Source organism: Pungitius pungitius, chromosome 20, assembly GCF_949316345.1.
Source record: "Pungitius pungitius chromosome 20, fPunPun2.1, whole genome shotgun sequence".
Lineage (NCBI taxonomy): Eukaryota > Metazoa > Chordata > Actinopteri > Perciformes > Gasterosteidae > Pungitius > Pungitius pungitius.
In genome coordinates, this window is record NC_084919.1 from 15,283,652 (window position 1) to 15,309,094 (window position 25,443).

General features: G+C 42.2%; 1 protein-coding gene across 2 annotated transcripts in view; it reads right to left on the reverse strand.

The window, feature by feature from the left end:
• Window positions 1-77: 77 nt before the first annotated feature.
• The window catches only part of ptchd4 (patched domain containing 4), a 39,088-nt gene continuing 13,722 nt past the window's right edge, over window positions 78-25,443 (reverse strand). Inside the window, exon 3 of one of the 2 annotated variants that reach the window (XM_037449300.2) lies at window positions 78-12,011. In XM_037449300.2, coding sequence (XP_037305197.1) covers window positions 10,336-12,011 — 1,676 coding nt within the window. In that variant the 3' untranslated portion in view covers window positions 78-10,335. Of the gene's footprint in view, window positions 12,012-16,549; window positions 17,104-25,443 lie in introns of those variants that run through there. The other variant, XM_037449301.2, reaches the window with a different exon arrangement.

Here is a 25,443-nt window from a genome sequence, read left to right on the forward strand (position 1 = left end):
ATGTTGACAACCAAAAAAGTCCCACATGTGTTTCATAGGCAAAAGCTTTTTTAATGAAAATCATCAAATCTTCTACAAGTAAAAAAGTTTGATCATGTGCATACTATTAGCTTTAACATAGCAGGCAGTATAAAAAGATTTAACATTTGAAATACTCAGAGCATTCAGAAGCATACTTCTTGTAATAAGTTGACGCGTACGTCGTCCTCTGACTAGTTGTTCAGCTCCTCACCAGAGAAACGCATTCTGTGTGTGAGCCTGGGCTCAAATTCACACATCCAGATGTTGGGAGGAGCTCAATCAATGGCGCATGTTAGAAAGAGGACTCAGGAGGACATGTTGACCGTGGTGGTTTTAGTCGGACACATCTCCATTTAGTTTGTTTAGTTATGTTTGGATGTCCAAGAGGACTCTTCTGCTGAACATCTTCCCCCTTGATGTCTCTATTTATGGAAGACTGCTTGATTATTTGCTCCTGATTTGTTATTGGCTTTGTTTCACATGGCTGATGTTGACATCTCAGATGAGAATAAAAAATAAAAATCACTAGATTTGAAAGACCATGTGTAGGAAACGTGCATTGAAAGTTCTCTTTTATATTTGAATTTGATTTGATTTTTTGTGCTATTTATATATTTTAGAGATTTGGAAGTTATGCCTGCAACCTTACAGCTACACCAGTTTTGAAGAAGACGTAACATCCATACTAAGCAAGCAGACATTTTAAAGGCTCTTTAAATGTGAAAATGATATCTGTTTGCAATAGTGAGTCCTGGTTGTAGAAGGAGAGTATTAGGAGATATATTGAAGAATTAAATATGACAATCTGTATGAAGAGATTCTGAGCAGAATACTTAAAATACCACAGTGTCCCATACGCTATACTTAAAGGACCAGTGTGTAGCATTGAGTGCCACCTTGAGGAGAGGCTGCAGATTGCAACCAAATGAAAACCAGACTCTCACACTGAGCTCTTCAGGTGTCAGAGAGACCATGAGGGACTAGACACGACAAAAGCCTTCTCTGAACCATGAAGTGCACATACGAAGTGGAAGTAATCCACTTCTTGTCAACCCCTGTTTTTACACTGCTATTTCTAAGCATCAGGCTCGTTATCTTGGGCTACAGCCATCTCTGCATCACAAAAAATATGGCCAAAATAAGTGAATGTTTATCACTAAATTGTGATTACTAAAGTGGTCAAAATTGACTTTCGTGACCTAAAAGTCCAATGTTAGTTATAGGAAGAGGATCCCAATAAGGTGTCCCCACCCTAAAGCACGACTTTAAACGGGACACAATAAATGGGACCATCGTTTATGTAAGTGGACGCCATGCTGTAGTTAACTGATGAAATATGGAGGAGCAACATGATGGACTCCATGCAAGAGGACACGCTCGCTCCTTATTTTAAGATAATTACTTCATGTTACAACATATATGTCACAGTGTGTAAGGCAATGTACAATATCAACATGATTGACACCCTTTCAAAATGCTCCTGCCATGAGAGCTTGATTGGGTACAGTTGGAAAGGACAACCACATATGTTTGAATCGGTCATGCTTTTAAAAAAAATTGATATTTAGTATGAAGGGGTTTGAATTGTACATGAAGAACACAACAAGACAACAGTTCAATGAAACGGACCACTGAGAGCATTAGATCCCTCCAAGAGAGGATGGGCCGAGTCACTAGTCGCTTTTCTTCCTCTGCAAAGCAATTCTTCCAACAGATCAATAGAAATATCAGGTGTGTGGGGTTTCTATTCTCCTTTCCTTTCTATAATCCCCTTGCAACATTGCAGGCTAATAGTCACAGAGATCAAATAAAACAACCAAGATCTCACAGCTCTCACTCCCTCACTGATCTCTTCAAGTCGGCAACGGCTGATGGACTTTCAAATCCTTATAAAATATTTATTCAAATGTTCTTCAACTCTTCATCTCCAAAAGCGTTTTAGCATCTCTTACAGGTCGTGGGATGAAGAGCTAAGGAGAGATTTCTAAAGAAGTTGTCCCTCGAAATGGAATTCAGACTACTTCAGTAGGTTGTGAAGAAAAGCAATTATAGGAAATGTGGAGAGTGGAGAGACACCTTAAAAAGTAAGTAGTGGTGCTAACAATTATTATTGACTTATTTAAAAAGTTATTTATATATTTGGGGAGTATGGGGAGAACTGCAGGTGTAATTTACCACCTAATACATTAATAAATGCAATATAACTGATTAGTGTGAGCTTGGACCATGCATACACAACAGTGATGACAAATATAATATACATAGCAGAAAGCTGCTGGAGCTGGTGGTCCTAAAGGAAGCCACATGGGAGAATAGGATGGTCATGGTGGGAGAAGAGACGAGAGGGGAAGCATGAATAACCCATTGGAGAATCACGACAGGATTAAGGTGGGAGCCAAAAATATCCCAGGCCAAAGCAGCTTGGCGCAATAATGCTGCACTGGAGCGCCACATGACAGCAAGCGTGCTGCCAATCTTCAGGAAGCAAAGCACTAGGGGGATTATAAAGCGCTACTTGGATGCCGCCATGTTCAGTAAAACTTTCAGTGTCACCCAGCATAGAGCCTGGACTCTGTCTACTGGTCCAAATGCCTGTGAGTACAGAACGTTTGGTAAATGTTACTACAAGTTATACAGATGGTTTTCTGAATACAAACTTCAGTAAAAAAAAATACTTGATGATGTACAGCTTACTTCCAGCAGGGCAATATTCCAGCATAGAAATAGCCGCTTGTTTGGAGGGGGGAAAGTGGGCCAGGGGGCTCAATAGCAACACACAACTCATTTTTGCCTCAGAAAAGGCCCAGTTGCCGATGTCGCTCTGTAAAGAAGGAACTAAATGTCAGGATAATATGGCCTTGGGTAGAAATTCTGTCCCATATCAGTCCCCCACCTTTATGGATGTGGAATACTAACATTCCAGAGTGCTCTTTATTTTAAACATGCAATAGAAGGAGGAGCCATCTCTCCTGGCAGATCTCCCTGCTACCGCCATTCGACCACTGCAGCTTATCCAGAATCCCACACCTCTTGTTCGTTCTCTTCACTGGTTACCAGTGGCTGCCCGCATCCAGTTCAAAACATTGGTTCTCACGTACCATTCTGTGAATGGATGGGGTCCAGTCTACATCCAGAACATGGTGAAACCCTCCATCCCAACATCAAGGTGCTTGTTCCTCCCTCACTGAGAGCAAAACACTCGACTAGATCACGACTCTTTGCTGTCCTGGCTCCCAGATGGTGGAATGAGCTCTATGATGACATCAGGACTGCAGAGAGCCTCTACATCATCCGCCGAAAACTCAAGACACACCTCTTTACTCTACATTGAGTAAAACACTAGCAAACTGTAGCACTAACAAATCATAGCACTTAAACTGTACTTATAATGGCATTTTTCATGTTTTGAAACTGCTTATTTGATGAAAATTGTACTTTCTTGTTACTTGTTCTTTTGAGTTTGTATCCCTACGGTGGAAGTCGCTTCGGATAAAAGCGTCAGCTAAATGACATGTAATGTAATGTAGAATCAGATGATTATGAAGTAATTCCATTTCCTTCAATTAGACTTGATCATCATCAACTTACCTTTTGCAAGATTTCCCCGAAACAACCACCTGTACCAACAGACAGTGACATTTCTACGTACTTTAGGTGATATCAGCCAGTAAGACTCTAGCAAAGGACTCAAGATGCGTCTCATAGACATCTAACGCCTCTTCCGCCCTTTCTTCGCCCCTTCATGAAACGCTTGGAGAGCTTCCCTTAAAGGTTCCCCTGTGCACAAAGTTAACATTCAAGGTGAAACAATGAAACTGTTGGAAACTAGGAATTTATGTTTCCTTCTGCTTTTAGTTGAAAAGTTACATCTGTGGATACAACTCTTTTAAAGTTGCTCCCAGTACTATTCAGTAAGGAAAAAAGCAAATCCCTTACGTTCTTTCTCTCATCATATTTTAAGGACAAAAAATGCAATCACACATTTCAGTTGAGCCACCCCAACCTCCCTCACTCTAGCATGCTCGCTAGTTAGGGCTAATCCCACTGCAGCTAGCTAAAGTATCCAAACTGAGCTAACTTGGACGAGGGATTGCTGGCCTCGCTACACGGCAAAATTAGTCTCTAATTTGTTGGGTTATTTCCTGAAAACAAGGCTAAAAGATGTTTGTGTGATGATCTAAACTTTAGACTATCAAACAAACCCTAAAGTCACCACTAGGGTTGGGTATCGTTTGAATTTGAACGATTCCGATTCCAATTTCTTGTTTCGTTTCCGGTTCACAGCGATTCTCGATTCAGATTCTTTTAAGAGGCAGGGTCAAAAAAGTTTAAGTTTAAGATATTTTAAATGAGCTAGCTAACCAAGGGTCTTTCTGAAGGAAGTAGTCTGACCTTCTCCATCAATGTTAATTCTATGAACTTTTTACTTTTTATTAACTTTACTATGAATTTCTAACAAGGCTCTTTTCAACTACAATATAAATAACTATGAACTTGAATATTGTATAAACATTATAAATTATGAATATATTTTAACAAGGGTACACTTTCCTCAAGAGAGCTTTATTTTTGAAACCTCACAAAAACACATTTACACACGAGTGTATGATACTGCAGGTACTTAAACGTTACCTTGCTCCCACTGATGGGCGAACCCTTGGAGCCTGAAGAAGAGGCAGCGGAGGACGGTCGGCGCAGAGCGTCAAAGACGGGGCACACATTTACTTCCACTCCATGACCTCGGAGGTGCTTAATCATATTTGACGTGCACCCTCTTATGCATGAAACAATTTTGCTGCAAATGTTCCATTTTGCCGAGTTTTCGGTTTGTTTCGAAAAGTTTAACAATTTGGACCGCCGACCCACGCTATGCATGTTCGATCACTCTGTTATGCTAACACTTCCGACGGACGCTTCTTCGTTGGTGTTCAGTGGTTTCTTTTTCCGGTCGGCGCCGGCGGACTGAGAATCGAAACTAGGAATCGAAATTTCAACTTTTGAACAATTCCGGGTAAATCGCAAAGCTAGCCCCGATTTCAATCGATTCTCGATACTTGATATCCAAGACGAGTCACCACAGGTATTTTTTTCAATTTATTAAATTTAGCCTGAACAGTGGTCATTTGTTACAATTGGAATTGAACCCAGGACTACTAGAATGGCAGCATTAAGCATAACATAGCTTAGCCATTTTAGAAAACTCTAATTAAAAATATTTGATAACATATATTAATGAGTCAGTTTGTCCAAATTTAGGTATCATCTAAAGTTAAAGTTAAACGATAGCAAATTTCAACTGTATAAATGATTAAGTCAATTCTACTTTTAAAGAATATTCTACAAACAAAATGTTTTATAATATTCAGAAGGTGGTTTCTATAAATGAATCATAAACTACTCATCGTTCTTGCCTAAATCTTCTTAAAATGAGTGGTATACCCTTTTTATTTTAAGGTTACACCGACCAAGCTCCTCCAAACACATTATTATTCAGAACATTGTGCTCTATTGTATCCCTGTTTAATGTTTTTGAAAAAAATTAGACAATGTCAATGTCAATGCATACAAATACGCTTACTAAAACTCCCAAACCTCTAAACATGAAAATTGACAGTAGCTGTGATAAAATGCTAGTTTTGATAAATGGGGTCACTACATTTTATCTTTGTTGGGCTTAGTTAGTTGGCATACAGTATAAAAGAGTTGCAGTAAAACATTTGTTATCTGAGGGTGTGGTGGAAAGGCAAATTATTCAACAAGCAAAGTGATTATTGCATATTTGTATTGCCCTGCATTGTACAATCCGTGGCTGTACAAACTGAATTTGTGCCTGGGAACGGTCACAAGTTAGTACATCCTATCCACCCGCACAAACATTTACCCTCCATAAGCCACGTTTCCGTAACATTCGAGAATATGCAAAGCTTGAAGAGGTCTGGTTGTCATAATGTCCTTTCTTCATGGATTAAGGTTAGTTTTATCACAGAAACATAAGCTGATGAGAATAAGATGAAACAGACTGCTAAGCAAGGCTTTCTACATCAGAAGGTATACCAACTTCTATATGACTAGAGGCATCTTTCAATTTAGTCATGAAGCACAAAAGGGGTTTTCTTTTTACGAATAAGACTGGCAATGTTTTGGATCTTACTATCAACAAATCCAATTAAATGGCCAAAACCACCAATGTACTGATGGTGTCTCTATCAAAGCCTGATATCCTATTCCTCTGTGCTGCATTGCAAAGTATAGAATTAATATTCTGTTGACATGAGCCCTACATATGCAGCCGTGTTTAAGTAACGTGTGTTACCAATTGAACCCAATCTTCGGTGGATTTAAGACACATGAATATGATTGTTGTTTATGGTCTTTTCTAAGCATTTGTTGAAATTAAGAACCATTTTAAATAATGCCAAGTTAATAGTTTAATGGGACAATGTGCAGTATTTTGTGGCATCTGTCGGTGGGGCTGCAAATAGAAATACTCATCCGCACAAATCACGCTGCCATTCCACACTGAGATCATTCATGCCACCAGGTGCAACATATTGGTAAAGCAGTTTGTCTCGCTCTGAGGAGATCCTGCTCACAACAAGACTCCTTTGGGAGCAGAGCAAGTTAGATACTGTCTGGCGCTACCCCAGTTCCGCCCTTTGCAGTTTCACAAGCATGTTCGTAAACGACGGTGTTTTTTAGGTGATGAGAAAACGTGAAAGACCTTCCCTAGGGCTTGGAAACACGGCAGTGCAACATGGGAAACTTTGAGAATATGAAGAGCTAAACCCTACCCAACAAAAACACTACAATTCTCCCTTTCAAGTTGTGGATATTGTATTGCATTTCTGCTAAATGCTTCACACTGGCCCTTTAAGCTTTTTTCGAGGGTAATATAAACGTGTTTAAATACTGGATATTCCATGTTGTTTAAGCCATTGGTAAGAGTATACCAGTGTATAGCCTTGAATACATTGTTATTAAATGATAATAACACTATTTCAACACAGCAGTGCCTAATTTGACTGCATTTAGCATTGGGAATGATGATAATTGTAACAAAGTAGCTAGGTAACAGCAATAGCTTTTCTAGGCAGCAATGACCTATACGGGAGAGTACGTACCATTAATGCTAAACACCTGCCTTCATAGCGATAGTTATTAGTTAGTTGTATTTCAGACATTTGACCTATGGTTTTCGGAAAAGTGATTATTATAAACCCTGCTAATGTGTTCTGTTTTTCAGAAAGGGTACTGGACAACTTCCTTCAATGGAAGGACCAAGCACATAATAAAGGAGTTAAGACCAACAAAAAAACAATAAAATGGCTTCCACAGCGTGAATCATCAACATACATAGACAGTCCAGTGTGTGCAAGGAATAAGATCTACTATACTGGTAACATTCCACTGTTTATTACTGGCCTACTTTGTTCAACTTTTTCCCTTTTAATTCTTTTTTTTTTTAGAAAATTAGTATATTTTTTGTTATAAAATATAGAAAATAGTCATTTACAGTTATTTTACACATGAAATATCCTTTAGCCTTTGTGTAGGAACATATGTTACTCATTTTGTTCTTGCAGCTCATGATGTTACAGAATATGCATCAAAATAACAAACATAGGTCAGTACAGCGTAGCAACCCCCCAGAAAATAACAAAAAAACGCAGACTTCATGAAATACATGCATACATACAATACTTTGCCATGCAAACAAAGTTCAATTTGGGAAGTTAATTCTTTAAGATTTGCATTTCTTTCCTGTGTTTCAAACATTTCAAACTTTCTTGCTATACATACGTGACATGGCTTTCACATAATGTGACGTTTACTGCAGATGCTGCACGAAGGAGCTCTCTTCTAAGTTGACCACTGTCATACGTTCTTATCATTGACATTTCAGAAAATGAGATTACTTATGTTTGTTGTAAATTATGGTAGGTAAACAATGAGTCCTCTTCTATATTTGTGTCTCATTTGCTCAGTTATTACTTTTTACAAAAGGTGGATTTTGACAAGTAGTTATTCAGTTTCCACTTGAACCGTTCATCCTTCGTCCAGTCCTTTTATTCAAACACATATTTCTCACTCACATTCGGTCCAATATGACCATTCTAATCTCCCCCAAGATACCTGTTTAGGCTGTCCTCTGTGAGGAAGCGGCATCCCCTCATTACAGCCCAGTAAAACCCAGCTAATCCCTTAAGGAGATATTGACTGGTCTGCAATCAGCCACATCTGCTTACGTACCTCCATATCACACGCCACCAGCTAACATCTGGATCCAACGATGGGTATCTCTCAGAGCTGCTGACCTTCAGCGTTTTTGTTTCGCTACTGCAACAGTGATTATTTTTGGGGCTTGACACATAAAATTAATACATACGAACATTAATTATCATGAAATATAAACCATCTAGGTAGACTGCGGCAATTTTAGAGTTCTTTGACGGACCATTAAAAAAGTATTTGTGTGAGTGAGTGTACCTTCACGTTTAAATGCTCCAAATAGATAGCAGATGTCTTAATGTCACTTCCTGGCTACATGCTCTTTCAAATTCTTGATGATTTATGAAACAATAAATGATGAAATGAGATGAATAACCCAGAACGTTCTTAGTCTTTGGAAAATAATAATTATATTTATAATATTATACAGCATTTTTTTGTTACGTGGGGGCCTTAGAACATGCTGAAAAACACATCTTTACAAATTATATCCTAAAAAGCCACCATGTATTAGAAAGCAATTGCTTATTTACACATTTAGCAGATACGGAGAAACATTAGTAACCATTTGCTATTGATTTTAGAACTCTTGATCAAGTCCAATAATACCAATTCATTCATTCATTTTTGTCTCCACCAACTCCTTGTTAGTCCAGCTCTTCTCTGTCTGCTATTTGCTGCTGGGAAGGTAGCTAAGAGAGGGTATATCAAAGCTTGTTTCCAGCAGCAAGCAGCTGGAAACAAGGTTGATGAGAGTAGGGAGAGTGACTTTAAAATGCTATACAGAGCTGAGATGAACACCAGAGACATCTGAAGACCTGGATCTGGGACATGACCACTATGATCCAGCCTATGTTGATCCCCATTGTCAACAAACATATTAGTGTTTATATATACTGTATATGACTATGACTGAATAACTTTTTCTTAATTTGGAACAAAAACTTGGGCATAGTTTCACTACGACTCTTAGTCAGTTTTTTTCACACTTCAGAGACAGTCTACTAAACATAAGGTGCTTCACTGCTTATTTTAAAGCCTGCTTCACAAAATATGAAACCCCCCTAGAATCCTTCAAATTAGTATGAATAAAAAAGTCTTGATTTCTTGACTCTTTTTACTATTTGGCAATACTGCTACTTTTAAATCACATCCACACTATCCAATTACCAATGCCATGCCAGTAAACTTTTTTAGTGGATCACAGAGACATTCCTCTCTCAGGAACATTCCAGTGTTATCGACCTGCAAGAAAAGTTCCATATTTCCAACCTTGGAAACACCCTTCATATTGGGTCTTACTGGTCACAGGAGTTACTAATCCATTCCTCTTCATAACCCCCTCGGCAAAGGAAGTTTATTTTGCCATTGTCTACGACCTTATCTGACCTCTGGAATAAAGCAAGAATTGTTGTCTCCTGCTAACATTAACCTTGATGGTTCATTTTGCACGATGCGTATGCCATCTGCAGAATTTCAGCTGTTCAGCCTTATTTACGTCACAGAAAAGCATGATGTGTTCCCTCCAGTGTTTCTCGCTTTTTCTGTTTTCACCGTGTGAGTAGTAAGGCGCGTGTGCAGTCATTTCGTGCAGATTCATTTGTACACTTTCGTATGAACAGACTAACTAATTTCACCTACTTGGCCCTTGGCTTAACAGACCACGATGTTCCTCGCTCACATCTTATGAGATAAGGGCGGAAGGTGTGAACATAGAATGACACATTTTCAAATGGACTGACATACCATTCATTTTGAGTATGTTTTGTTCTAGTTCAGCAGAAGTTCTGGGAAGTAACTTGTTTAATATGCCAAAGAGTTGGCAAAGAGCTTTAGGACTATGTTGCAGTTTGTGCAAATGAGATACACTGCCCAACCTGAAAGACTGAATAACTGACCAGTGGGGCTACGCTCTACTCTGGCCAGCCTAGTTGCTATTAGTTGGGGTTGACCAGTTCCCACTGCTTAGGGGACTAATCAGACTCCCCTTCACCTCAAGTGGCACCTCGCCATTGGGGGATAACTCACACACCACAACTGAGGGACGGCTAACCACTGATACTCAATTCTAAAATGAATACCTACTCAGACATTTGTCACATGATCAGGATTCTCCCTGACTTCAATACACTCTATTTCCTCCCTTTCTCTTTCCCTCTCCCGCTCCCTTTCCCTCTCTCGCTCTTTGCGTTTGGCCCGTTTCTTCTTCTTGTGTCTCTTCTTGGATGGCGGGAAGAAAGTCAGGAAGACGGGCAGGATGACAAAGCAGTGCAGCACGGTGCAGCCCGCCGTGAGGAGGGAGCACTTGAACAGTGTATAGGTCAGATTGGAAGGCACAAACACCAATGGCATGATCCCAATCACAAAGCAGGATGCATTCTGCAGGATGGCTGCCCCGTGCTCCTCCAGTGCCAACTTGATGCACTGCGTCCTAGTGTGGTCAGTGGCCAGCACAAAAGTGTAAAGGTGTGGTGCACAGTGATCCATGGCGAAGTTGAGGGTATAAATAAGGCACAGAATTGAGATGCTGTCCATGCCAACGTTCCAGAGGGTCATCAAACCCAAGACGCCCAGCTCCACGGACGTTACCGTGAGGATGAGCCAGAAGTTTCCCAATGGGTTGATGACTAGGAAGAAAGTGAGGATGAGTATTGTGAGTACGCTGAAGCCTGAGGTCAGGATGGGTGAGATAACAGACGAGCTGTAGCGGTCCATGAACACAAATGTAGGATTGAATGCAATGAACTTGATGCTGTTGATCAGCATCAACGGTCGAAGCTTTTCCAGAAGCTCCACCACCTCCTCTCGCTTCTTTTCTGCTGTCCGTGCCACCAGGTACATCCGCGAGGCGATAATATCGTACTCTTCGGTCTCGCGGTTCATGGAAAATATGATGTCCTCATTGAAGTGCTGGTACTCCGGGCTGCGAAGGAAGGACGCCTTGAGAATGGAGATGAATTCACTCTTGGTAGACGCGCTCACATTTACCACACGCAGGTACTGGAAAAAGTTGTCCATCCAAGAGATCTTGTTGAAACCATGACTCAGGGTCTTCAGGTGCTCCTGCACCGTGGAGTTCCAGTACTCAACAGGCTCATAAATGTAGAACCCAATCACAGGACTGTAGTTGCTGAAGTATTTCTGCTGGGTCGCAGCATACGAAACACTCGGAGAGTTACTTGCCAACAGGTTCACTACGTTTGATCCATCGCTGATCTGTAAACATCCCATGAATGAAAAAGAGGCGTAGATCAGATATAGAATGACTACAAAAGGCTTGACATAGGTGTTGGTAATCCATTCTGTGTAGTGCTCACGGAGAAAGTGCTGGATGAAGTGATTCTGGTAAGGTACGCTGTCGTGGTGTGTGGACAAGTCATGGCCATCACTCATCATGGTTTTGAACCATGTGGGCTGGCGGTCCAGGTACTCCACCGAGGGGATTTTACAACAGAAAACACTGTGGTAGCGGTTCTGCTCTAGCTGTCCGGCAAACACCAGGCAAGAGCCATAGAAAGAGAAAACGTAGAAGTAGTTGACCGTGATGGCAACGCACATGCTCTGACAGAAAATCTTCACTGACTCGATGTTGGTGAAGGGGCTAGCCCCCATGCCGAAAGTGATGATGTAGAGGGAGCTGGTCATAGTGTAGCACACCATCACATCAGCAAAAGCGTCCGCCACACGCTCCTTGAAGGGCAGGTTTTCCCTCGTTCTCCTCCAGCCTGCCAGCAGCTCAAACACACCTTTGGTTCCATGGCCTAAAATAAACGAGAAGTAAAAATTCAGTTTGCATTTATGTATTAGTACATCCAACATGACATGCTCCACTCGATTGGTATTACTTAGTTGCAACATTAAAAACATTGTCCGAATGCTCCAGATTTCTAAACCTACACTGTAAAAAGAAGGTCAAATGACCGGCAGCAGCGGCTGTGTTTCTCTGTAAAATTGTTATGGCAGATTCCTGTATATTTATGGGTCTCACACTTTATTCGAATTAAGTTTATTTACCTTAATTTTACATGATTTGAATGTAAACAGTAGAATAATTACAGTATTTCTTGTGTAAAAATAGGAGAAAAACATTTAGTTTGTCATTATTAGCATCAGGGTTCGAAATGAGGGGGGTCTGGGTGGGTCCCGGACCCCCTATAAGTCATTAGACAAATATTTTTAACATTAAAAATGATTGTGAAAAGGTCTTTAGTGACGTTTTATATTCATAACAATAAGTAATTTATTTCCTGGCGTGATTGGGCAGCAATCAGGGCAGCTATTAGCATCACAGATTGTTGTTGTGGTCTATGGCGCAGACATGTAGGTTATTGTTGAACGCGGCAAAAAACGAAGCCTCACAAAGAGTGAAATCCCTAATGAAAATGCTGTAAGTGCTTCGATTATGTTTATATTTCCATAATAATTGCTTATTGTAGTAAAATATTTGGAGTTGGTGTTCCTATATCAAAAGTTGCATTAACTAACTTAGATACCCAGTGTAACGTAATTAGAAGAGATTAGAAGAGTGCGTTTGCCAACGTTTCTTGCTGTACGTGTATGAAGCCAAACAACCTGCCAGCTAACAACAGCACATTCACAAACATATTGCTGAAAATCTACAAAACGCATCACAAATCCATTGCAGCGTTCACGATTGCATAAGTGAGCACTACATCACAACCACGGATGGAAACATGTATTCAAGAAAATATATTTAAAAAAAGATCGGGAATCGAACCCAGTGGGTCAAAACATCCTAAAGCAAAACGAGCACATTGCTCTACGCAGTGAACTATGGATATTTACAGGTTCTCTTGGGCGGTACAGGTGTGTTAACGGCCGTTGAAATAGCAACTCTGATTTCGGTGCCTTATTTGGATGCCAGGAACAGTCTTTATAGCAGAGGTGGGAACAAGTCACTGTTATGCAAGTCACAAGCAAGTCTCAAGTCATTGCCCTCAAGTCGAGTCAAAGACGAAGCAAGTCCCAAGTCGAGTCACAAGTCAAAGCCAACAAGTCTCAAGTCGAGTCACAAGTCGTACCATTTTATTTTCGAGTCAATTCAAGTCCTCTTATTATAGTGGGGACGGGGAACCCTGTGTTACGCCCCAGCCTAGGGGTGCCTAGGACCCAACATAAACAGGCCCCATCTTCCCCGTCCCCCAAGTAGCCACAAACCCAACTCTGTTGACGTGTAAGGTTATTTATTTCTAGAAACAAAAATAGATTGTGTAATCACGCCAAGGGTGTAAATAACAAATATATCAGTAATCTTACCTAGAAAAGAAAAATAGCTGACCTGCCAACCAAAAAAGGAAAAGAAAGACAGGAGAATCTTACCTCCCTAACTATCACAAAACAGGAGAAAAACAACCTCAGTGGGAACATATATAAACAGTTTCACACACAACCCCTCAGGGTGGCCAGTTGGGACACGAGGAGGACGAGAACGGCGTGCTGCTGCTGCCTTCCCCTCTCTCGCAAAGTACGCCATCTTGGCTCCTTTAATCTCCCAGGAGTCCCGCTGCAGCCAACCAGGGCCCGGCGAGGATCTTCGGCCAATCAGCACATGGCGGTGGCACACCCCGATCTACATAGGGAAAAACACAAACCAAGGAAAAAACCCAAAAAGGAAATACACAGGGCACACGGCCGTACACACATGACCAGGGTCATAACACCTGGGTGATGGTGCGCTGCCTCACAGACCTAGACTACGAAGGGAAGGGTAATGGTGGATCGACTGTGACTGTGTTATAGTACTGTAACGCTCACCCCAATGCTGCAGCGTAAATAAGGAAGCGATGACTGGCTTGCAACTCCGCTGCATTTATTTATATAAAAAAACTCAACTTCTGTCACTGTTGGCCGTCACCACGCCGAACGAACACTTCCGCATACACGGCCCCCCAAAACTCGGGTTGTCTCGCGTAACTACAGCTGGTAACAGAGCATAACGTGAACACATGCAACATCTGCATAACTGATTAACTAATAACTCATTACAGTACTTTAAAACGGACGTTGACATAATGTTGGCGAGGATTTCCATCGGAGTCTGAATCCGGGTTCAAAAATCCCGATTTTTGTAACCATGAACGAGCTGTCTCGTTGATACGGTCAAATGGACTGCAGTGATTGGTTGTCGTGCAGGCAGCGCTCTCTGCATACAGGTGGCGCACATTTTTTTGACAGATGCAGATAAACAGAGCTGCGCGGCCGTGTGAAAATGTTTTCCCCCAGTTTTCATGGGAAGTAGCAAGTCAAAAGGCTCGAGTCCAAGTCAAGTCACGAGTCATCGGTGTTCAAGTCCAAGTCGAGTTGCAAGTCGAGGTTTTGTCGAGTCGAGTCTCAAGTCATCAAATTCATGACTCGAGTCTGACTCGAGTCCGAGTCACATGACTCGAGTCCACACCTCTGCTTTATAGACACCATTATTATTCAATGCAGCGGCTAGTTGTATATGGTAATTATACCATTAACATAAGGGATGAGAAACGCCAGTTGTATTTCATCAAACCCTTTGAAGGTGCATGGTGCTGCCATAATGAGTACACCTGGTGGATTTAGGTAACTTAGTTAACTTCCTTGCTCAAGGAAAGAATGACCTGTTATCCACTTTGTCATGTCAGGGATTTATATAAGGTGCTGTAACTTTGTTGCTCCAGAATTAGAGGGTTACCTGTTTGATTAAAGCCAATCCACTTCTCCAGACACCACTACAAAACTGCGACTAGCCTAAACCATGAAAAACATCCCAAGACCATTATCCCACCTTCAAAATATGTCAATATAATTTTGCCTGCAGTATATAGTGTAGCAAGGTAGTCTTCAGTATTTGTTATAGTTACATTTTAGGGGACCCCCCAAGAGTCCTAAGTCATTTCGAACCCTGATTAGCATAATACTTAAATTGACAGTTGGAGTGTTAATTTACAGATAATAAAATAAATTTTTGAGTTTTGCACTAAAATTTAAACTTTGAAAAACTAAAATTGTAACATCCTCGGTGGACTTCTCATTAGAGACACAAGCATTCATTTCCTCCTTGTATCTAAAATGTATTTGTGCAGTGTCCTCCCTTCCATGCACCAGTAAGCAGGATCCAAATATTATCTGCAGCAGGCTCGTTCACGTGACTCAAATCTGTGGGATTTTCACCGGCTGAAAAAAACATGAATACACAACAGCCAGCCTGCCCACATGCACACTGTTTATTTATTGGGTAAACGCCTGAGCTGCCATTTTGAAAATGTGAAGACATGTGCTATGAATTTATTAATCAATATCAATATAATATTGGTATACCATACCAACATTTGTTAAGCGCTTTACAACAACCAAGGTTGACCCAAGTGCTGTACAGAAAAATAGATGTAAATACTACAATTAATAACCACACAATAAAACATGCAAAGTAACAAATTAAGTCAAGTAGGCCAAAATAAAGTCGATATCTTACTAGGGGTCAAAGGCCAAAGAGAAAAAATGGGTTTTAAAAACAGATAAAGAAGAGGCCTGCTTAACATGCAGAGGCAAATCATTCCACAATTTAGGAGCAGACACAGCAAAGGCACGGTCCGCTCTACGCTTAGTTTTAGGCACGGTCAGGAGCAGCTGATCATCTGACCTGCGAGAGCGGACGGGTTTATAAGAATGTAAAAGCTCAGAGAGGTATGGCGGGGCAAGACCATTTAGGGATTTAAAAACAAATAATAAAACGGATCCTAAATTGAACGGGCAGCCAGTGTAATGAAGCTAAAATAATATATATAATAAAGTATAAGCAAACATTGCTGCAGTGCATTGCCCCCCTGCATTTATTACTCAGCCATATTTTACGCTTTACATATTCATTTTCTAATTCAGAAGGTGAGAGGGATTGCAACACTTATAACACATCCCCTTTTCAGATATATAGTACAAAAACTTAATTATTAGGTCTTTGTAATGGGTTGGCCAGCTGGATTTTCCTACTCCCAGTCATATTAAGTCAATTTGTTGTTATCAGTTGGTTTGGAGGATGTGGAGAAGCAAAATGTGTGCCCATGTCTCATCCAATATTACAACAGGGCCGTCGTTGTGCAAATCCATTCACAGGTTTCCAAATAGGATATTAGGTAGTGTCACATTGGAAAAGCCCTAGGATTCATTACAGTGATTGACTGACACGGTGGGCAATAAAAAAAAAGCCCGTCAGGTAAAGTACCCCTGGTTAGTATTGAGTTTTTGTTTTACCAATGCAATAGCTAAAACTTTTATTGTCTAGTTTTTACCGGAAATACTCAAAAGAGGTTTCTTTAATAGGGTATACAGGAAAACATTTAAAAAAGGCAAAAACAGTCACGCAAAAAGATTGTGCTGCAGCTGATTATCTCCAATCACATTTAGTACATGGAGTCATTTTGGTGGGGCTATTGTTTCGAGGCTTCTACTTTTGGATTATATACTGTATATCTCTTTTACTATGAGACCACATTTGGACAGCGAACGCACCAGGACGCCCGGATGATTATTATGATTAATCACAGATAATGGTGAAAAGGAAATTACGGAAACCTAGTCATACTGAATGTGCAATAACACCAAGTAGAATGAAGCATATTGAAGAAGGTAAAAAGTAGACGTCATTGATTTGTTAAAGCGCTTGTGAATAGATTTTTTCGACACATGTATACAATCCTTTTACCGCTAATGACTATTCCGTTATCAATACATTTGTAGACATTTATTGTATGGTTTAGAAAACAAGTTGGCCTTGTGGTAAGAGATAATCATTTCATCAATGACAGCGGGAGAATCACAACCATCTCGCTTCTCTGTGAGAGTGGGTTTCTCTTTGAAAGCTCCATGCTGAAAAGAGAGAAGAATCCCAATTAGAGTCGTCGAGAGAGAGCAAGCAAAGATCAAAAAAGCAACAAGCTCGCTGGGGTAATATATATTCTCATCTCTGGCAAACTAAGACGGACACTCCTTTGGGCAACCCAGCAACGAGAAACATTGCAACATGCATCCATCCATCCATCTTCAAAGCCACTCATCCTTCACATAGGGTCGTGGGTGGGCTGGTGTCAATCCCAGCAACTTCGGGCGAGAGGCGGGGTGCACCTTGGCTTGGTGGCCAGCCAATCGCAGGGCTGACACAGAGACAACCATTTACACTCACATCCAAACACTTTAGATGTGGCAATTTAGAGTCACCAATCCAGCTCATCCCCAGAGCATATCTTTGGCCTGGGAAAGGAAGCCACAGGCACAGGGAGAACATACAGGTTGGTGTCAAATCTTCTCACTGAGAGGTGACAGTGCTGACCACCACAACTGTACCTTACAAAAAGAAACAAAATAATACATATTTTGCAGGACAATTTGCCATTTGGATGGTAGTGTGCTCCAGCTTGGGAGGCTTAGTTGACCTAATCTGACAGCTATTGTTCACACTTACATTATAGACTTAGCTTACACCATTGCATTATGCTATTCCCCGCTAAGTTTCTACGCTAACTTACTGCAATGTTGAACACTGATGTGTAATAATAAAAAATAGTTCAATTTTGCATGCTTTTTATACCGTGGCAACCAGACCCAGTGCTTAATTAAGATAACACCTGGCGAGAAAAGGGTTCTGTAATGGTAAAATATGTTATAACATAATCTTATGCTAAAAGAGTGATTATTGTCTGTGTTGAAGCAATGTGAGAAGAAAAGGGAGACCCAAAAGTTGTCTTTTGCAGCTGTGAAGGAGGACAGTCAAACTGGCCTTCACCCGAATGCTCAAACAAAGGAACCCTGTTACTCCAATCTTTGCCTTGATTTGTTTCCTGCTTGATTTATAACTTTTCATTTGTGTTATCTCACAGGTGGTTTAGAGGTTTCGGTTTCTCTCGTGGCTGCCTACCACTAGAAATGACCTTCATGTGTGTGTATAAGAACTCAGCGTTTTCACTGCTCTGAGACACCATCTCCACAGAGCACCATGATACGTGCCTGTGTAGTTGACCTCCTGCTTGCAAGCAATAAATGGACTTTCTGCAACTTTGATCGTTCATCAAGACTCCGTTATATTAGACAAATCATTCTCTTCTACCGAGCTTATTGAAATATTACACAACAGTTCTTAATTGCAGCTCAGCATTAACTCAAAAGTTTCACAGTAAGCTCAATGTACCATTTGTACCCCTAAAACTGTTATATTTCCAAATTATCCTATGGCTTGTTTAAACTTTCAATGGAAGGGCAAATGGAAATGGTGAATGTGGACAGTCGAAGGAGTTTAATCAATGGCAAAGTGAAAGAAGCAGGAGGGAGAGAAGCACATGGCTGGAAGCATGATAGCCACTCAATGTTAATCAGATTTGGTGCAATGTGCCAATTCCCTCAATGTCTGAATGCAGATGGATGCAAAACTGAATTTCAACATTATTGCTTGGGCCTCTGTAACTGAAATAGGAATAGATGACGTAAGAAGCCAGAAGTGAGGTAACACGGCCAAGAGACTAAAACAGAGATTGTTCTCCTGATTTGAGTGAAATCCAGTGACCTAAATCTCCACGTACATCCAATCCCTTTTTCAAGTGGGGAAAAGTGCAACAAAGTAAAAAGACTCACAGACGGTATGGCGACCCCCTTAGAACCGTAGAGCCACGGCGGTGAGTCTGCAGGGTGCACCACACTCTCATCTTACCCCACACGCGGCCGTTCCTAGGTTCTTTATGTACACAGCAAACTAAGAAGCAAAAGAACTTGACATGGCCATCTCCCTTGGTCAAGTTCTTCAGAAGTTGGGTTTTTTTTAGTTCCTCTTTCAATAAGCATTTATGAGTTGGCAATGTTTGGAAAGAGAAGGACAACAGAGACAGCTTCTGAGTAAAGTGAGAAATAAGGTCAGAACTCTTTTGGGAAAGGGGTCATCAGGTCCTATTTAATGGATGAACTCTTTTTCAACTAAAGCAACCCCGTAAATTCACCCTTTCTGCAAAAGATGATGCATTAGGAAATTTTGCCGTTTCTATACAAAGGTTCTAAAGCAATACTTCAAATGTGCATACAAATTGGTGAAAGTAATGATGAAATCTTTCTGCAACAGTTCTCATGTCAGACAGCACAAACATAAAGTAGAACTCTGTCTACCTCAGCCGGAAAATAAGTACATACTTCTCAAATGACTATGAATTTAGAACGGTAAATCTTTCACTCTGTCGTTTGTAAGTCTCAATGAAGCCTGGTGCCAGTGATTAGTCCTCCATCATCTCTAACACTGCTCAATGTCAAGGTATACAATCAAAATGTTCTTCTTATTTTGCAGGCATGAGGAAGCTCATACTGTAATGGCAAATATATATATATATATATATATATATATATACAGTATGTACCTCTTCTAAAATGCTTCATTTGTATAACCAGTTTATTAATTGCAAGTGCTGAGATAGCAAATGCCATGTTATAAGAGCTGAAGTGTTCCACACTGATAAATGTCCTCAGCGTCCTAGCTGTAGACACTAAACAAAGTAGGTCATATGTGTATAACCAGATTTGTTTGTCCATGGTCAAAGAACTGACGTGTCTTACATGGATTAGATGTCCCCAGTATCCTGGCTGTAGATACTCAACAAGGTGGTCAAGGTTTCTGTTGACGCCACCGATAACTGAACTTGGGTAACAGAACTGCCTCGTTCTGTTAGGGGTCAAGGAGGTTAATGACAGTCTGCAGAGCACGTAGCTGTTGTGACCTTACTTCCCTTGCAAGGAAATAAACGGAGAAAGACATATTTGACTCGGAGCCTTTGTTTCTTACTTTACAATTGTCTGTGCAAAATCTTCCACCACAATACTTTTATCACTTCCTGGGCTGGCTGTCGTTATGCAGTATATCAGATCCCAAAAAGGCACTTTTAATTAAGACTTTAGTATTTAAAAGAATGGGTCTATGACCTTGTTCTGTTTTTTATCCATATGGGCATTTCATTCTGGTAATTATCTGACCATTATTACTGAATTAGCTGGTCATAGCCTTTGTTAATTCAGCTGCAGCACTGATGCACTTCTTGCACGAAGAGAACAGCTGCAGAGCATCAATACACCCATCTGCAACTCTTTTACCGAGTCACCTAGTCTCCTTCTCTCTAAAGGGGGAGAGTCTGTGCTGTCCCTCCCGTGTGTCTGGAAGCAGAGATGGATGAGGGGGGGGGGGGGGGGGGGGGTAAGCTGAAGATTAGAATGGAAGGATGAAGAGGCCTAAGTCCTAGATGCATGTACATCCCTGAACGGATGGTAAGAGAGCAGTTCATCACCGGCTGTGTTGTAGACAATTTTCTATTTTTAAAAGATGGAAGAGAGGGAAAAAAACGAATGACGCCTCCCCACGTTGCTCTGTTAATGGAGGCTGCAAACTCACTAAAAACATCTAATGAGGGGAGTGAAAGTGAGTATGGACACAGGGGAGCCAGCCCAAAAGCAATCTTCCTAGTCAAATCAATATTGTGTGATAACACTTGTAATAAACTCTGTTTTTCTCGCTACCACCAAGGCATTTTTCTATTTGAATTCTTCATTTGAAAAGTACCCTTCCCCAGTGCTGCCTGCATTTGTTGGCCCGGATCAGTTCAGCTCACACACAATTTTAACTAGCGGTGAGTCTGCCTCTGCTGCCCTGGGATACATAAAGGAATGACGACTGAATGTTGTTACCCAGACGGAAGAGCAACGATTGTTGAACAGTTTTAGTTATATATCTAAAAAGATGCAAAACCGAATGACCCCATATTAAAAAAAACAACATTCACATATTTTTTAATTGCGTGAGAAAGTGTGTCAATCTTTTGATTGGTACTGTATGTGGTTGAAGAGTCACTTCACTGAACTGAAGAAAGAATGTCGTATCTGTACGATACTAGACACACTAACCCAGATCCTCTCACACTTCCTAGTCTAGCTTGTCCTGGATTTTGAGTAGGAGTCTGGCTTGGTTTTCCCAATAGTGTGAAACAACAAATTTGATCATTTGCACTGTCATGGACAAGAATGTTCAGCTCACCGCATGTATGTGTATGCGATTGATACATACAATGTTTAAACCAAGCCTAGTGATTCTTTTCTTTGTTTAATACTTACGATATGATAGTTATCAAATTCTGAATATTGTTATACATATCATCCCGGTCAATTATACCCACGAATGGTGAGTGAGTTTTACAGATTGGGAAATGTTCAGTCAAAGTGGGCAAAAAGGTTTGGGATAGCTCTCTGCTAATAAGACATATTTTTTTGAAAATATTTATTCATTCATTAAACATGATCAAACTACTGAAAATCTCAGCACCACGCATGTTTCCGCAGTTGGGTTACAGATTTTTCCAAGCTGTGATTGGTGGGGGTCACAGATCAATGAGCCAGGCAGACTATGATACAATGCAGAAGAAAAACAACTAAATGTTTACACCTTAAAAGGTTATAAGGAATCTGCAGTCTGTAAATTATACACTGCATTGTGGCACTCATGATTTGAAAATTAAACTCTTTTCAACAGTAATTTCAATCTCAAAATGACCGATCACTGCCCATCTCGATGCCACATTGAGATGTAGCTAATTGTGTGTATAAGCACATGAGAGTGCTGTTCTAGTTTGATTAAGACCTGAAGCCATCGACAACAGCATTAGCCTCAGGTCTCCATTGCTCCCCCGACACACATACGCCATTCATGAAATATACAGAAGCTCGATTAATGGCATGTGTAATGTTACACCTAAAGGGATCTGCAATAAACTCCTGTGTTGATTATAGTTCGGCCACCATGTTGCTCCATACTGTTAAATCATGAGGTAATACTTCATACACTTAGCGCTATGCTTTGGACATATTAGATATTTGAAAGGAAGAGCATCGGAGTGTGGAAGGACGTCCCGTATTCAACCATGTAACCCACAGCTTTAAAGGGACCAGGACGCTATAAAGGGACCCGAAAGGCAGGACCATTAATCTCTGTGGCTTCATCTAGTGTGTGTAAAGTTTCGTGCAGACTGTGAGCGCCTGTCATGGCACTCCCGTCTCTCTCATCGAGCCCTCTTCGCTGAGGACGGCTCGATGAGTCGCGCTCCCCGCGGCTCCGGTCCAGCTCGTGCTGAGGCAGAGCGCCGGATGTCTTCGTGGGGATCGCCAATGGATCTCACGGAGGATTCCAGGATGGCTGAGGCTTTTGGGGTAGGCCGATGTCCGCCCGCGTGTACAACCCGCATACGGCGTTGTACTCGGCTCTAGCTGAGGCTAGGCGACATAGCTACGTGAACGGCTGACCTCGCGTTGAGGGCCACGAAGGAGACGGCTAAGTCCGTCGGCCGCTCCATGGGAGCCCTGGTGGCTACGGAGCGGCACCTTTGGCTGAGCCACTCTAGCCTCAAGGAGAAGGATAAAACCTTTCTCCTTGATGCCCCTCTTTCCCCGGCAACCCTCTTCGGAGATGCCAGTGGGGCCGTCGCAGATAAACTCCGCGCGGGGAGGTGGCAGGGGGAGGCGCTCGAATCCTTTCTTCCCCGACGACACCACGTCCGCGGGGCTGCTCAATAGGCTGTTGCTAAGTTTGTGCTTCAAGATGCTCACTCTCAAACATATCGCGGGACAGATCAGGTCCGAGGACTGGTTTGTCACGGTGGATCTTCAGGACGCTTACTTTCATATCCCCATCCTCCCAAGTTCCTGAGGTTCGCTTTTGGTGATAAAGCTTACCAATACAAGGTTTTTCCGTTCGGCCTAGCCCTCTCACCCCGTATGTTCACCAAATGCGTGGATGCTGCTCTGGCGCCATTGCGTCTCCAGGGCATCCGCATTTTGAACTACTTAGACGACTGGTTGATTTTAGCGCCATCTGAGCTGCTGGCGGCCCAACATCGAGAACCGTCTGGTGCAGAGACTCAACATCAGGAAAAGTGTGCTGTCCCCAGTACGTAGGATCACCTTCCTGGGCGTTATTTGGGATTCGACCACAATGTGGGCACATCTGTCTCCCGCTCGATCCTCCCTGCAGTTAAGCAGGCCAGGCCAAGCTAGGCCAGCCACTCACTGTGAAACAGTTTCAGAGACTGCTAGGTCTCCTGGCAGCGGCATCCAATGTGATCCCTTGCGGCCTGTTACACATGAGACCGTTGCAGTAGTGGCTCAGGGCCAAGGGGTTCCCCCCGAGGGGAAACCAGCGCTGTCTGATCGAGGTCACTCGGCGCTGCCTGAGGGCCCTGGACATATGGAGGGACCCTTGGTTTTTATCCCAAGGGCCTGTTTTAGGAGCGATCTATCGTCGGGTTACACTCACGACAGACGCTTCCCTCACGGGCCGGGGTGCGATCATGAGTGGTCACTCAGCCTTGGGGCTGTGGCAGCATCATATCCAGTCCTGGCACATAAACCAGCTGGAGATGTTGGCAGTGTTTCAGGCACCAACATGTGCTTGTCCGGTCAGACAACACATCGGTGGTCTCATACCATCAGGGGGGCCTGCGCTCACTGCCGCTGTACAAGCTAGCCCGCCAGATCCTCCTGTGGTTCTTCGGGAAACTCCGCTCGTTTTATATCCCGGCGTACTTAAACCAGGGGACAGACAGCCTTTCGAGGCAGGGGCCGAGGCCCGGGGACTGGAGACTCCATCCAGAGCCCCTGCCACAAGGATGGCGTATGCCGGTAGATGGTGCCACTTGGTGTGGGGAATGACAGCCGGACCCAGTTAACTGCCCGGTCGGTCCAGTACTGGAGTTCCTGCAGTAACGTTTCCCCACAGGTTTATCCCCGTCTGCTATCAAGGTATCTCGCTTCCCCACGTGGCACCCTGTCCCCCGTTCCTGACGTCGGACCAGGCGAAGCCCACAAGTGGGTGGTTGAGGCCATCACACTTGCGTATGAATCGGCCGGCCAGCCCGCACATTTGGCTGTCTGGGCCCACTCTACCTGGGGTATGGCGACTTCAAAAGCCCTTCTGTCGGGGACCTTAACCCTGCACCTTGAGCACAATTGCTCTCATCTGAGTGTGCGCACTAACTACACACCACGGTCACTTGCTCATATGGGAATGTCTCCGGTTACGTATGTAACCGTAGTTCCCTGAAGGGAACAAGACGCTGCGTATCGTTGCCATACTCCCGGCTTGCCTGTGGCACTTGCTTCGGCCTTTCAGAGATGGACGGTCCTGCCTTTCGGGTCCCTTCATAGCGTCCCGGGTCCGGGCGTCCACCGCCTATGACGTACCAGCTCGCCATTGGTTAGATTTCACACGTGCTTCATGACGCGGTCACACAGAGGCGTTCCCACAGCGTTCCCACAGCGTTTTTACGCAGCGTCTTGTTCCCTTCAGGGAACTACGGTTACATACGTAACCGGAGACGGTAGTTTGCACCTCGACAGTGAGGCTGTAAATCAGATAATGTGGTGTGGTTCCATGTGTGTGGCTCCTCCCCGAGCAGCAAATATTAGACCGTCCACAGACAATTTTTCATCATTTCGAGGCTTTGAGAGAATAAAGCCGTACCAGAGTTATGCTTTTATGGTGAAAAGAAAACACGTAACAAGAGATCATACTGTAGTATTTTAACACAATAGGACCCAAATATATTTAAATGATTGGATTCTGCTTGCAAAACAATGCAGAAATGTACAATTTGGATGATTATTCCGGCCTAAACTCACGTAAAAAAGTAAGGAAATAGCTAAATACCAATTGAACCATGTCTGGTCAGTATTTTGGGCAACTTGTAGGTTTATATATTTTATTTCTTTAGTCGGTCCATATTTCATTGCAATGCACTTTACAATAGTAGAGATGGATGATAAAAGTGTCTCAAACTAAAACATTTGCAAATATAGTCTATTCTACTGACAATGGATAACTAATTCATCCTAGATTTAGATGGCCATCAGAGTTTGGAGACAAACTGATTTTGTTGTCTGCTTGATTGAACTGTGACTTTCCTTTCTGTCACCGCAACCACTTTTACCTGCAAGCAACATGCAGGCTTCTTTAAACAATAGATATAGCAATAGTCTGCATTGAAGATTCAGGCAGAATGCTAAACACTGATTTGAAAAAATGAAATAAGAACATGCTCTGTTAGTTCTCAGAATAGGAGAGTAACATTGTTCCGGTTTCACACGGCAACATAACATTGTTGGAAACATCAGGAAGAGTATATTGTATGGACTCCAACTTGCTTG